At 33.3% G+C, this 13998-nt stretch overlaps 1 protein-coding gene across 1 annotated transcript in view; it reads left to right on the top strand.

Annotated features, from left to right (window-relative positions):
• The window catches only part of LOC106470441 (clathrin heavy chain-like), a 39279-nt gene extending 27823 nt beyond the window's left edge, over positions 1-11456 (top strand). The window contains exons 8-10 of the mRNA XM_013930999.2: positions 38-154; positions 8420-8593; positions 9790-11456. Of these exons, the coding sequence (XP_013786453.1) occupies positions 38-154; positions 8420-8593; positions 9790-9897 (399 nt within the window). The 3' untranslated portion in view covers positions 9898-11456. The remainder of the gene's footprint in view (positions 1-37; positions 155-8419; positions 8594-9789) is intronic.
• Positions 11457-13998: the final 2542 nt, after the last annotated feature.

Raw genomic sequence — 13998 nt, 5'->3', positions numbered from 1 at the left:
ATATATATATATATATATATATATATATATTAATCAGGTACATGTTGTTGAGCTTGGGTCACACAAGCCTGGAAACTTTGCCCCTGTCTTCCATACTGAAACATTTGACTTCCAAGATCCATGGGGGAGGTTTGATTTTCCTATTTCTGTCCAGGTTAGTAAATTAATATTAACATTTTTCTTCTTGAAAAGCAACAAAACAGAAAAGTCATAACTTTTTTGTGGCACATAAATGTGTAATACTCATATATGGTTGTTTCATACCACCTATTAAGCCTTGTTGCTTATATTTTCCTGTTTGTTTTTATAAGTATCCTGTATTTTCCTGTTTGTTTTTATAAGTTTCCTGTATTTTCCTGTTTGTTTTTATAAGTTGAGGATGTTTTAATTTTTTGTGTTTCAAAGTAAACCCATTATAATGATTTTGTGACAGTACAGCTTGTAACACTTTCTGACTTTCACTCATTACAATAATGTTTCATGAGGAAAAATACTAAGTTTGAAGTACACATTAAAAAAAACTTGACTGAAAATTAGCATAAAGTCAGAAAATCTGATAATTAAAGAAATATAATTATTTCATAAATGTGTTGGAAATTGAGTGAAAAAACTGCAGGAATTTTTACACCTCTTATAGAAACTAATCATGACATAGCTATTTATAAAAAAAAATCACTTTATATAAAAGGTTAATAAATTACAATTTGTGCAATAAAATATTACAGCTTGCATTAGTATTAACCTATAAATATTGCTATTTTTATTAAAGTACACTTTTTAGTACTTTCTAATCTTCCCTTAATATGATCAGTTTGTGAAGGTACACTTTTTTAATACTTTCTAATCTTCCCTTAATATGATCAGTTTGTGAAGGTACAGCTTTTAATATTATTCTTCACTTATTATAATCATTTTATGAAAGTAAAGCTTGTAGTAGTTTCTAATACATTCAACAAATATGATCATATTGTGAAGGAACAGCTTTCCAACCCTTTCTACCAATATGACCCTTTTGTGAAAGAATAGCTTGTAATACTTTTCTAACCTTCACTCAATATGATCATTTTGTGAAAGTACAGCTTGTAATACTTTCTAATCTTCACTCACAAACTGATCATATTAAGGGAAGATTAGAAAGTACTAAAAAGTGTACTTTCACAAACTGATCATATTAAGGGAAGATTAGAAAGTACTAAAAAGTGTACTTTCACAAACTGATCATATTAAGGGAAGATTAGAAAGTATTAAAAAAGTGTACTTTCACAAAATAATCATATTGATGAAGGCTTAAAAGTATTACGAGTAGTACTTTCAATATGATTACTTATCTCTTTTCACAGTTACAGCTATTCTCGATTTGATTCTAGTGCGCAAAGTTTCACTCCCCACTAGCATTGAACTCCCACCTAATTTCATGTAATTCAGCTGCATTTAAGCATGCAAATTAGCATGCAACAATCCTCCACCAATAAGAGTACTACACACCCTCCTATTGCAGATGACTACCTCTATGCAGTTAAACCCAATCTTCACTTCTTGATTTGTCATGACAGTGTTAAGAGTTAGTGCATGATTTCAGACATTTTTCTTTCTTTTTTGCATTTGGAAAATATTCAGTTGCTGATTTTCACATTTCAATGTATTGTTTATAATCCACTATCAAGTTGAATTTTTGCATTTCATTGTGAATTCTATTTCTCACTCAATTACCGGTTGTCAGTCAATATTTTTGAATTTCCAATTTACTATTATGACTAGGAATGCACGGTTACCTGGCTAGATATTCAGATCCGGCCGGGTATTGGGCTACCTAGTAATACTCGGCTCTGGCCGAGTGTCGAAGTTAGGCATCTAAGCCCTAATCTTTGTGGCAACTAACACGGTACTGAAAGGTACAGTCGTTAATTGATTTAGTTAAAGGAAAACATGTTCTGAGCAACAAAAACTGACTGCCCGATGAAAGTCGGGGATTCAGAGAACAATAGGGGATAATAACAGGCATGGCTTGAGAAGTGGATTTCTGGGGAATGTAGGTTTTGAGAAGAATAGGGGTTAAGGTGTGAGAAGTTGGGGCTATGCATTGAAAGTTGAAAGTAAAACTTGAATGTTCTGTTGGTGATTATTCAGTTAAATATAATAAACGTCAATTTTGTTTTTGTTTCTAATTTTTGTGTATTTTATTGTGTTTTTTGGGGGGGCAAGGGTCAACCCTTCCTGGTTGAAATCCGGCCCTTTCCGAATCTCAGTGACTAGGTACCTGGACCCGGTATTCGGCCAAATTTTACTACCCGTGCATACTTAATTGCGACTACAACGGCTACTGACGGTATCAGCATTCAACAGTCTGTGACAATGGCTTTAGTCATGGCATTATTGGCAGAGGAAGTGTTGTTTAGTTCATCAGGAGATGGCTTCTTTCACGTGGGCCGAGGGATCTCCCAATCTACAAGCAATTCTGCCATTATGTGGGGGACTTTGATCAGGATGATGTGGACTTGGACACCCTCCCCCATTCCTATGCTGTACTGGTATGTTTTTAGCCTGTTGAAGCACCTATACCTTAGTCACCATTTTTAGACTTGATATCACAGATATGTTGTGTTTTATATTTGTCACCTGTGTCATTTGATTCCTCCCAATCCTTATTAACTGCAGCACCTAGTTCTGAGTTTTTCATTTACCCCCTTCACCTGATTTTTACAGATCAATTACATGTGGGGATTAGAATGCTGTGCCCTCCATGTACTACAGAGGCTCATGCACTTGTATATCATCATTCAGAAAATTCTTTCTCGATGGACAACAACACTTCTTCATCATTTGACATCCATTCACCTGTTGTCCACAGCTTTCCATTATTCTCCCAAGGGTTTTTTCAGCAGAAGTCTGTACCTTGCTACTCCCTAACTTGTCTATATTGTCTTTGTCTGCACTTTCCCTACACACTTTGCTCCTGTGTTGCTAAGATCTCTTAGGTTGAGAGGCTTGTTGACACATGTGCATCTCCTCGTCCCACCCCCGATTTCCTTGTAAGATCTTTGATCAGCCCCTTTTTTGAGATCTACGATCTTTGATGGGCTCCCAGACACCTTGGAGTCTCATATTGAAAATGCTAGATTGCACACTTCTCTACCTTCACTTACTTTCCATTCTCTCAACCTCCTCTTCCAGTTCTTGTTTCCCATCCTCCTTTTTCTGCTCCTTTACTGGTTCCTCCTTCCTGGGCCATGTTTACATGTCATACCATTGTATATCAATGCCCTCTATGATGTCAGCATTACCCTATGGATTCAGCCTCTGTGGGAGTCAGGTTCGCTTATTTTCTCAGAGGTGTGATAGATTTATACCATTGATTCTTGGGTCATTTGAGTTTTGTCAAAAGGCTTCTCCTTCCTTTTCTTTACATCCGCTGCCTTATCCCCTATCCCAGTTTCTCCTCCTCCCCTTAAGGTTCCATTTCCTGCCAGCATCTCATAGAAGCAGTTCAAGTCCTTCTCATCAGGTTTGTGCTTCCAGAGTTCTTTTGCAGTATTTTTTTGTTATACCCAAGAAGACATAGGATTGGCATCCTGTGAATGATCACTCCCATCTAAATCACCTCCTCAACATACCTCAGTTCACCCTGGAATCTTATCTGTCTCTCAGATGGGCCTTTCTTCCAGGGCTTTGGGTGACAAGATTCGACGCGTCCGATGCTTATCTTCAAATCCCTATTACTTGAGCTTCACGTCATTTTCTATGTTTCATCCATGAGGATCACATTTATTAATTTCAAGCTCTTCCTTTTGGGTTGATATCGACACCATATCCTTTCTATTGGGTAGTCTGGTTGTTTGCTCAATTCTTTCATTTTTGCGGGCACAGTTACCATCATTTTATAGACCACTCCCCATGCCTTGAGTTTCCACTACTTGCACCATCTGGTAGTTTCCTGCTTAGCTGGATATCAACTTCTCCCTGTAGCTGTTCTCCATATGTTGGTACAACTCTGAGTGTGTAAGTTCTTTTTGTTTAATTTATTTTTTAAGGGCCTACTTAACATTTTATGGATACTGCTCTGTGGCGAGTGGCACCTGTCTAGGTATACTGATGTCCAATATCTGCTCTGTTAGATCTATAAGGTCTATCATGCTTACTGTTGAGAAGGGGGGAGGGTGTTCCACAAGACTACTTGCAGGTTCTTCCTCGCAGTATATTGTGTCATAAATATGTTTGTACTGGACGATACACTCATGGACTAACATGAGTAAAGCAGAAAGAGATTGCTGCTCATCTTTAATGTTCCTTAGATTGCCAGAATCGGGAATGGTCTGCTTTTCAGAATAGGGTTCTTTGGTCACCCATTGTACTTTCTCTGGTGATGTATTCCTCCGGACTCTCCAGTGTGTTTCCCCTTTCCCGTCTTGCAGTATGGGAGACCTTACCTTTCCCTGCTCCTAGCTACTGGGGTGGTGGATCACGGAGAAATCCTCCAGAATGTGTACAATTCCACTCAGTCAAGAGTAGGATGGTGGTGTTCTGCCTGTGTAGAAGGTGCAACTAGCCTCCTGCTGCAGTTTTATTCTAGATGCTGCTAGTCTGGATGGGAATTTTCCATCTATTTTGCAGTTTGCCCTTTGGCTGGGAGCCCTCCTTCCTGCCATCACCTGGATGTTGGTTCCTGGGTGACTGATTTTGGTTGGAGCTGGATCAACCAACATAAGTCCTCACATGTTTGTGGGCTGTGGACTTCCTCCTACCACAGACTGGATGTTACATCCCCAGTGCCATTTTGTTTTAGACTGGAATTGACCCTTCATGTTGCATTTCCACCTTCCTGACATTAATCAGATGTACATTCCCTGAATGTGTTGTTCCAGATTGTGTTGGATTGCCACACATTGGTTTAAGTTCTCGGATTAAGTTCTCAAAATAGAGGCTCCTCTTCCCTTCTGGTTCCTATTTTCACTCACCACCAGCCTTGAACTCCCACCTAATTCTATGTGTATACCACATGGTTCAGCTGCATTTAAGCACAAGACAACCCTTCACCAATAGGAGTGCAACATTCCCTCCTATCGCACCTGACTACCTCTATGCAGTTGAACCAAATCTTCATTTTGAAATAAGGCATGAAAAACAACCCGTGAAGTGAGGAGGATGGGTAGGAAGTGTGAGAGAAGTAAGTATCTATTGGAAATATATTTTCAGTGTAGGTAAATATTAACTTCCAATCCGATTACTTACTGTCACTCACAGTTACAGCTAGAATCCCACAATGAGCAGATTGAAGGACCAATGTAAAATTACATGGATGAGCATCCTTCAAATGCATCTGAAGAGTACCCATGGAATTATGCTAACTCTATGTAAAGGAATCACACCCATGGGAGACCACACCACATTTGAACCAGGTATATCACTTCACTCAAGTGGAGCCAACTGTTGTGCTGCGATCAAAGGGTGGAACAAATGATCCATCCCAAATCCAACAGAAAGAGGAATGTGTGTAGAGTGGCTAGGGCACATTGGACTGTAAGATGGAGGTCAACTCCAGTTCAGACCAATGGCCCCCGGGAGAAACTCGACTGGCCTGTGGCAGGAGGAGGGTCCTCTACCACTCACCTCAGGTATGTAAGCACTAGAGGGCAGTCAAATCGAGAATAGCTGTAACTGTGAAAAGAGGTAAGTAATTGTATTGAAAGTACCACTTGTAATACTTTTTAGCTTTCATCAGTATGATTATTTTGTGAAAGTACATCTTGTAATATATAATACATTCAACCAATATGATCATATTGTGAAAGCAGAGCTTGTAATATATTCTAATTAATAGGTCATTTTGTGAAAGTACAGATTGTAGTACATTCTAACTTTCACTCACTATGATCACTTGTGAAAGTATAACTTGTAATATTTTCTAATCTTCACTCAATATGATCATTTTGTAAAAGTACAGCTTGTCATAATTGTTATTCAAGGCTAGTGGGAAGTAAAAATTTGTCCACTAGAGGGCAATCAAATCGAGAATAGTTGCAACTGTGAGTGGGGGTAAGTATCTATTAGAAATATATTTTCAGGGTAGAAAAATATTAACTTTCACAAAATGATCATATTGAATGAAGTTTATAATGTATTACAAGAGTGAAATGAAAGTTTAAAAATATGAAATAAAGTAAATACTACCATTCTTTCCTCTGAACTGACTGCAATATTCATCAAAAATTTTATAAGAGTACTACTTTTAATATTTTATTCCTTCTCAAATCATGATAATTTTTGCTCAATATGTTAATTTTTTAAAGTACATCTTGTAATACTTTGTAACCTTCACTCAATATGATCCTTTGAAAGCAGTGCTTGTAATACTTTCTAACTTTCACACAATGATTAATTTGAAAAAGTACAGCTTGTAATACTTCCCAGGCTTCACTTAATATCATCAATATGATAACTTAAAAGTTTAATATATAATACATTCAACCAATATGACCCTTTTGTGAAAGAATAGGTACATTTATGATTTTTTTTTACAGTTAGTGTTAGTCTAGAGAAAATAACAGATAAAACAAAGTTTTACCAGAATAACTTGATATTCATTTAAAAAGGTTTCTATAGGCTATGCAAATGAAATATGAAAAATGTAAGGTGGAAAGAAGTAATTTTATTCTTATCATAAAAACTGCTTTTCACTTAAACTTATTCATTAAAACAGTTTGGAAATATACAGGACAAATCTTTAGAAGAAATACTTTATTAAAAATTTGATTTTTGTTTGTGTATAACATACTTGGTGTTTACTAAAAGCTTGCCAGATTTTGTGAACACACTTAGTAAACTCAGAGTTACAGTAAGAATTGATATGTATAGCTTCACAGATCTAAGAGTCAGTTAATTTGATCAAGCTTATGAATTAATGATTAAAACTTTTAAAATTGAATATTTTTAACCACAAAACATTGCCAAAAGTTTTTTATTCTGTGTTAATGATATTATCATAATTATCGTACAGAAATCCTGATATGTAGAAATAATTCAGACTTCATTGTCAGCATTATTGGAATAAAACTGGTAAAATCTCTGTCATCACACACAATATCATGAATTTCTTCTTGAACATTTTACAGATGGGTATAGAAACTCACCTTTGGTATTACTAAAATATTAATTATTTATATAAGAAGTTAATGTCCATCTGTCTGCAAAACACCTCCCACGGTTTAAGTCTAATTTGGATGAAACTTTTCAACATCTTAAGTTTCTAAAAATTTTCATTATAATTGGTTCTCTTATAAAAAAAGGTGGGTCCTTTTTTTTAAAAATAAGTAAATAATAGCTTTATGTCACACCAAAATGAAAAATGTTATAAAATAGACCCTCACTAAAATAAAAAAATAATATGATCCTATTTATAACTTTTTTTTCCTAAATCACTTCCTTTATGGAGAAATGGTACTTCTTTCCTTTTTAATAATGTACATTAATTTTGTACATTTATTATTATCAACAAAATTAAGTTTTTAATAAAAATTTTAAAAACTCATTGATGTACTGAAGGAGGCTTAAGTAAGCTGCTAAATTACAAGTTAAAAGCAAAGACTTCAACGGCTCAATGATTTGCTGAAGAGACTTGCTAAGTTACGGGTCAGTATCAAAGATTTCACCATCTCAGTGATATAACGAAGAGGACTTATATACTTATACTTATAGATAGTAAAGTGATTTTAATGCAGAATTTCAAAGTGGGTCTTCTTAGAGGCAAATGATTGTCATATTTCAGAAGAAAAGTGACATTTTCTGCTGAAGAATCCAAGCACGTGAACCCTTTACATTGAATTATTCTGCAGCCAAAGGAATCGCAAGTCCTTTTCCTTTATATGGTGTTCATTGCATATAAATTTGCAAAAATTTTGTAGTAACTCCATCTTTGTAAGTTACAAATGTTATTTTTTCACTTCAATATGAGTATAAAGTGATGAAAAACATAGAAAATCACGATGCCAAAAATTGCCAAACAGAAAAGTGACTTATCATGGAGAAAGTCTCAAACTTTTTGAAAGGAAATGAAACATCAAGATGAAAGTTACAGAAAGAAAGATATAGGCTTGCTCATCAAGTTATGAGGCAAGATCTGGTGAGAAGAAGTCGGAAGCAATTTCGTGACAGAAGTACACTGTTCAGCTTGCCAAGATCCTGACTGAACAGGCACCCACAGGGTGGTGTTTCTGCTAGTTTATATATATAGTTAACTATCTTTTTACGAAATGAAACCTTAAAAAAAAAACTTGTTTTTTCAGTGATCCACTGGGAGACCTGACAGGACTTTGCTGTAAAATCTGATTGTATTACATGTAAGTGATTATATGCAAGCATTTTAAGTTGTAACAAGGTATAGAGACTAAAAAAATAATGTTAACTGTTAAGAAACAATATCTCTTAGGTAAGCAGCCACCTTGGCCTTGTGTATGTAACTACAAAGTTTGGGAGTATCTACCTATTCGACTTGGAGACTGTGGCTCCACTGTATACTCAGGTTATCTGCCCAGACATTGTTTTCTCTGCTGTCTTGAAACAAGATACCCAAGGAATTCTGGCTATAGCAAGAAATGGACAGGTTTGTTGTTCATTTGTGTTCACTTGTACCAACATACAAAACTTTTTGTTTTCGTTCATTGATAATAAGATACAAAGTTTATTTGTTCTTGTTCATTCATACAAGATACACACATGCCTTGTTCATTCTTTATACACACAAAGCTTGTTCATTCTTGTTCACTCATTCCAAGGTATAAACAAAAGGTGAAAAATATAAACTTTTGGTGAATGATTTTGAGAAATATATACTGTGAAAATTAGAATTATTAAAAGAAAAAAAAAATATATTTTTAGAAAATATATTGAATGTAAATGTGCAGAACTGAATTTTTTCAATGCCAAGTATTGCACAAACTTTCCTTTGCTAATCTGGTCATTGATCTGTTGGTTTAGATTTATAAAATTTGTCATAATTTAGGAGATGTGATTTGAAATTTGTATGTTCACATATTCTGAAAACTCATACTGTACCTTATAAAATTATACTAGAAATACTATAATATTTTGGATTTGTCTTTTAAGAAGCTTTATAGGCATGGCAGTAGCATTTCTTTTTATTTTAACACAAGCTACCTCTTTTTCATTAGCATCCTATTTCGTTATTTTAAATGAAATATTGTGTTAATGGATTTCTAATTATTGCTGAGAGCTTATTTATTAATTATTTTTATATTGTGGGTTTGGTTGAAAGAAAAAATTAAAATAATAGATTAATTGTTTTACTTATTGTAGTTTCTAGCTGTGGCTCAGAGTTTTTTTATTCCAAATACGGAGTTTAAGCTCATAGCTCTGTCATCTCTTGACCGATTTGAGATCTAGTTACAGTTTTGGACTCAGGAGGTCAAACCCTTTTGATTGATATGTTTGATCGTGCCCTAGGTCTCATACATTAATTTACTCTACTCCTACCTAAAATAATTTCAATTTGAGGGTAGGCCGGCAGAGGTCATGATGAGTAATGAAATTGAATCGGGTATATGCACACCCTACGATTGGTACTGGTGGTGCACAAAAATATAGCTAATAAAAAGGAAATAAAGGTCTCGTAGATTTAATTTACTCTAACCCTGCCTAAGAGAATTTCAAGTGCCGTGGCTATTGAGGATTCCATCTTGTTTGTGTTAGCAACAACAAAACAAATTTCTTTCACTGTTCATATTTAATGTTTTGTTGGATGACTTTCTAACAGATTCTTAATACTTTTTTGTATTTTAGGTGTTATCTATTGATTTGAAGAGAGACCACATCATTAAGTATGTTGAAAAGATTGCAAAAAGGGCTTCGGTGGCAGAAAGATTGAGTTGTCTTTTGAGTGAAGGCTAACTTTGAAGAACTGTGATATAATTGTGCCAAAAAAATTCTGATGTGTTTAATACTTCAATTGATTCTTACTGTACCAGAAACTCATGTTAAAGGTCTTTTTTTTTTAAACATACAACACATTGTTATTTTGTTTAATTGAAGTATATCTATTAAAGTTTTAGACCTAGACCTTGTTTTAGGATGTATGTGAACACATCTATAGCAATATTGAAGTAGATGTACAGAGAGTGAACACATTTATTTTGAATGTTTAATACATACTTGTGAACTACTCTAGTCTTGAATATTTACTTTTGGACTATTGAGTTTTACAGAAATATATGCATATTGTTCACAGTTGAAAATATGTTTTTGTGTCTGGTTATAGTTCAAGCCAACATGTCCTTACACTTTCAGATTTTTGTCCTTTGCTCTTAGACAGAGAACATCTGTCTGGAAATAGCTCATATTACAAAGTAGTTATTTTGGTGGAAAGAAAACCTCAGTTTGTTTTCCACTGACCTGTGAATTTTTACAAGCGTTGTTATTCCATATCACGTGCACGTATGCAGAATAGCATTAAACATTAGATATATAAAATTGTTCTCAGTATAATTTCTTTTACCACCGTGAACTAGAAGTAGAGCAGGAAAATATGTAATCATTATCACTTTTGCTTCTTTAAATAGTTTTAATATAGTTACCATGAAAGTTAAGAGTTTCCAATTAGAAGGTGACTTCTTTTAGGGGTCCTCTTGATTAATATCAGCAATAAAGATTAATAGGATTGACAAGAAGTTAACCAATTTGTAAATAAGCTGAATCTGGTTAAGGCATTTGTCTTGGGATTGAATCTGAAATTCTACCTTGGCATGAGCAACAATGTGCTATGACATGGATTCTACACATTTAATGTTGATGGAGGAGATCCTAGGTATTAGACAGTTCTATTACTCCTGTAATGTGCACTCTAGTTGTTACAAGTTATAGCAGTACAGTTTAAAAATTGGATTTTTATTTCATCACATGGATATTGAGTGATAACATGCAGTTGGAGTGTACTTTAAAAAGCTAAGTTATAGATTTTATGATACACTGGTATTCATTAGATGTTTTGAAAGACAAACGTTTTTTATCCAGTTATTATAAAGATGTTCACCGTGACAATCACAGCTTCTTCAAAGAAAACTATATCACTTTGGTAACAGCTATTGTTTTTGTATACAAGTTGTGTAATGTTCTATTACAATTGTGTCAGGTTATTGACTGATGTTAAAGTCTTGGATGCTTGTCTGTGTTGAACTTTACCGGTGAGTTGCTGGGTAGTAAATTTACTTGCCTGCAGCTTTCACATGTAGAATTTTTCTGTTAAGTTCTATCAAAATGAGAAGGCATTCAAACTTGAAAGTAACTTTCATGTTCGTCTGCAGTTTTGTGGAATCCACATCGTTTGATGCCTAGAACAACAGGGTTTTACTATTGTACTTTGCCCATTGGTCAAGTTCTTTTCTACATTATTCGATCAGTTGCTAAAAAAACTTGAGGTAGACTTTTAGGGAGCCACATAAGTTTCTGAACTGTAGAAAGCTATCATATATACACTAACCTGTAAAAATGAATACTTCTAAGTCCCAAATTAGAACTATATACACAAATACTCGTATCTCTTTAATTCACAAACCTTTCATCACATACATAGTAACAAATATTTAAAATAATGCAATAATAGTATTAACTTGCTTTTCTCTACACTAGGACCCCAGTAAAGTTTGATTGCCAGCTCAAGGTGGCAGCACTAATGTACGCAAGATTTCTTTATCAGTTCATGAATGTAGTATTCTATATGCTGAGGTGTAAGATCCTGATACCTAAATATTAAAAACAATGAAATTCATGAATAAATATATATATATGAAAAGTTTAGATAAAAAATGTAGTATACACTACTCCCAAGAAATTGACCTACCAATGGCACTGTATTGATTGTGTACACTACTAAATAAAAGCCAAATCTTAAAGTAAATATTGTACTTTTTTGTGTGTGTTTTGTAGGATGGAGGTGGGGGAAAACTTTTGTAAGAAGAGCAAGTAGGTTTTAGCATCTTGTTTCTTGAATAAGGATGTTATTCTTTTAAAAAAAGTTCTACACCCATGATTTTGTATTAATGCTTTTAGCCCCCAATACTTAGCAACACTGCCATAATATACTATTAGATGACTAAGATGAAAGGCGTACTTTGTTGATAACTTAGCAGTTTGATATATGAATGTGTGCTTGACATACACATGTATTCAGAAAATGTTTATCCATGCCTCTATCACCAGTTTCATAAAAGATGCACTATATGAATATATAGAAAAGTGTAACTTACAATCTTTCTTTTAGAGTATTATTATTATAAAAATGATATTAAATGCAAGTGAATCAAGTCTTTTTAACTTGTCAGTCTGCTACTTTAAATTCTCATAATTTTCAATTAATGTTTGTTCTGATTTTGGGATAACATTGAAAATTAAAAGTTAACATATAATCTATTACATTTGAGCTGTGTTCTGTTATGATGTATATCTACCTCTAGCCATGTTTTTAAATACCTGTATAAAAACAAATTATGTATAAGATTGTGAAGTTTTTCTTTTGAGATTTTTTTACCATAAGCAAGATATATATGTATGTGTCTGTTACTTATTAAATGTTTTCTTTTATATTAAAAGCTATAATATTTCTAGTCCATTCTTAAATTGTCTTAAACTAGGTGCTAAAATGGTTTGTGTCAACCTATAGTATACTCTTCTTGTTACTGTGTTTTTCTGAACTACAACATCCATTGTGTTTAAAAAATAGAATCTGCTAAAGACATTAGAAGTGCTAAAATGTTCTGAAATGTTATTAGAGATATTAATTGATTTAAAATTAGTTTAACATAGTTTTAGTTTGAATAATTTATTCACAAAATTTTTGGTCATTGAAGAACTTGAAATAACCTGCCTTTTAAGGCTTGATGAAAAATGAAATGTCACTATTTAGTAGATAGAGTAAAAAGCCTATCCACCTGTGGTTTGTTAAAAAGTAAAGTTTCAGGTCTTTATGAAGTTGGTATATACAAGATGTAATGAGAATTGGTGAAAATCTTCACTTGCATGTTTAAGCTACTTGGAGCAGGTTAAATTTCTTAATTTAACCCATTCACTGTGAAAAGGTTAACCCTTATAAATAATTACTCTTTACATAACAATTCTTCTAAGTTATTATTTGTTTTTGTACATAATGTTCTTTGTGTTTTGACTTTTTATACAGTTTCAACTGATACAAACAAACTGTTGTATATAAATTATAAACAGAAAGTAAGCCATGTTTTGGATCTAAATAAATACTTATCAAATTATTACAGGCATGTATTCAGTGAGTGTATTTACTATTAATTTTTCAGAGTTTCTAATAAATTTTTGTTGATCAGCAAAATAAAAATTATTCTGAAGCATTTTAAAATACTCGGTTTATTAGTAAACTCTTTATTTATTTATCTTTTCTGTTTTTAAATTAAAACATTTTTCATGAATGTGGCTTGTTTTCAGCTATTTTATTTTGAGCCAAAACACAGTTTCTAAGTCAAAGTTTATAAAGATAGTTATCAAGTTTATAAGTGCCATTTTCTTGATACTTGCATTATTTTTCAGATATTTATACTGTACATAAGTTCATCACATATAAAATATGCAGGTTTTTATTTAATTTTTAAAATTCAATAAATATCCTGGTCTTCAAAGTTTCAAGATAAATTTACCCATCATTTATCATAGTGTATCTGTATATCAGTCCTAGACATAGTATATATTGATATTAACATTCTCTAGACTAAATATTCAAGATTCTTAATATTTTGGTTAACATCATTTTAACTGCTTTTTGTCCAACATCAAATACTAAACTGTACGCGAGAGAGTTTCTTTTTCTACTTTTACATTATTGTTGTATTTAATCTTCACGTATAGTAATGACCATTAATTTTATTCCTATCTTAAGTTTTGTCTTTATAGTTTGTTACAGGTGAAAAATTCCATTTCCAAACTTATAAAATAAATAACTGTATATCTAAGTTAAATGCTTCTCAACTTGATAAA

The sequence above is a fragment of the Limulus polyphemus genome, unplaced genomic scaffold (assembly GCF_000517525.1).
Source record: "Limulus polyphemus unplaced genomic scaffold, Limulus_polyphemus-2.1.2 Scaffold4008, whole genome shotgun sequence".
NCBI lineage: Eukaryota > Metazoa > Arthropoda > Merostomata > Xiphosura > Limulidae > Limulus > Limulus polyphemus.
The sequence above is the reverse complement of the archived record's forward strand: the minus strand, read 5'-3'. Positions and strand labels throughout refer to the sequence as shown.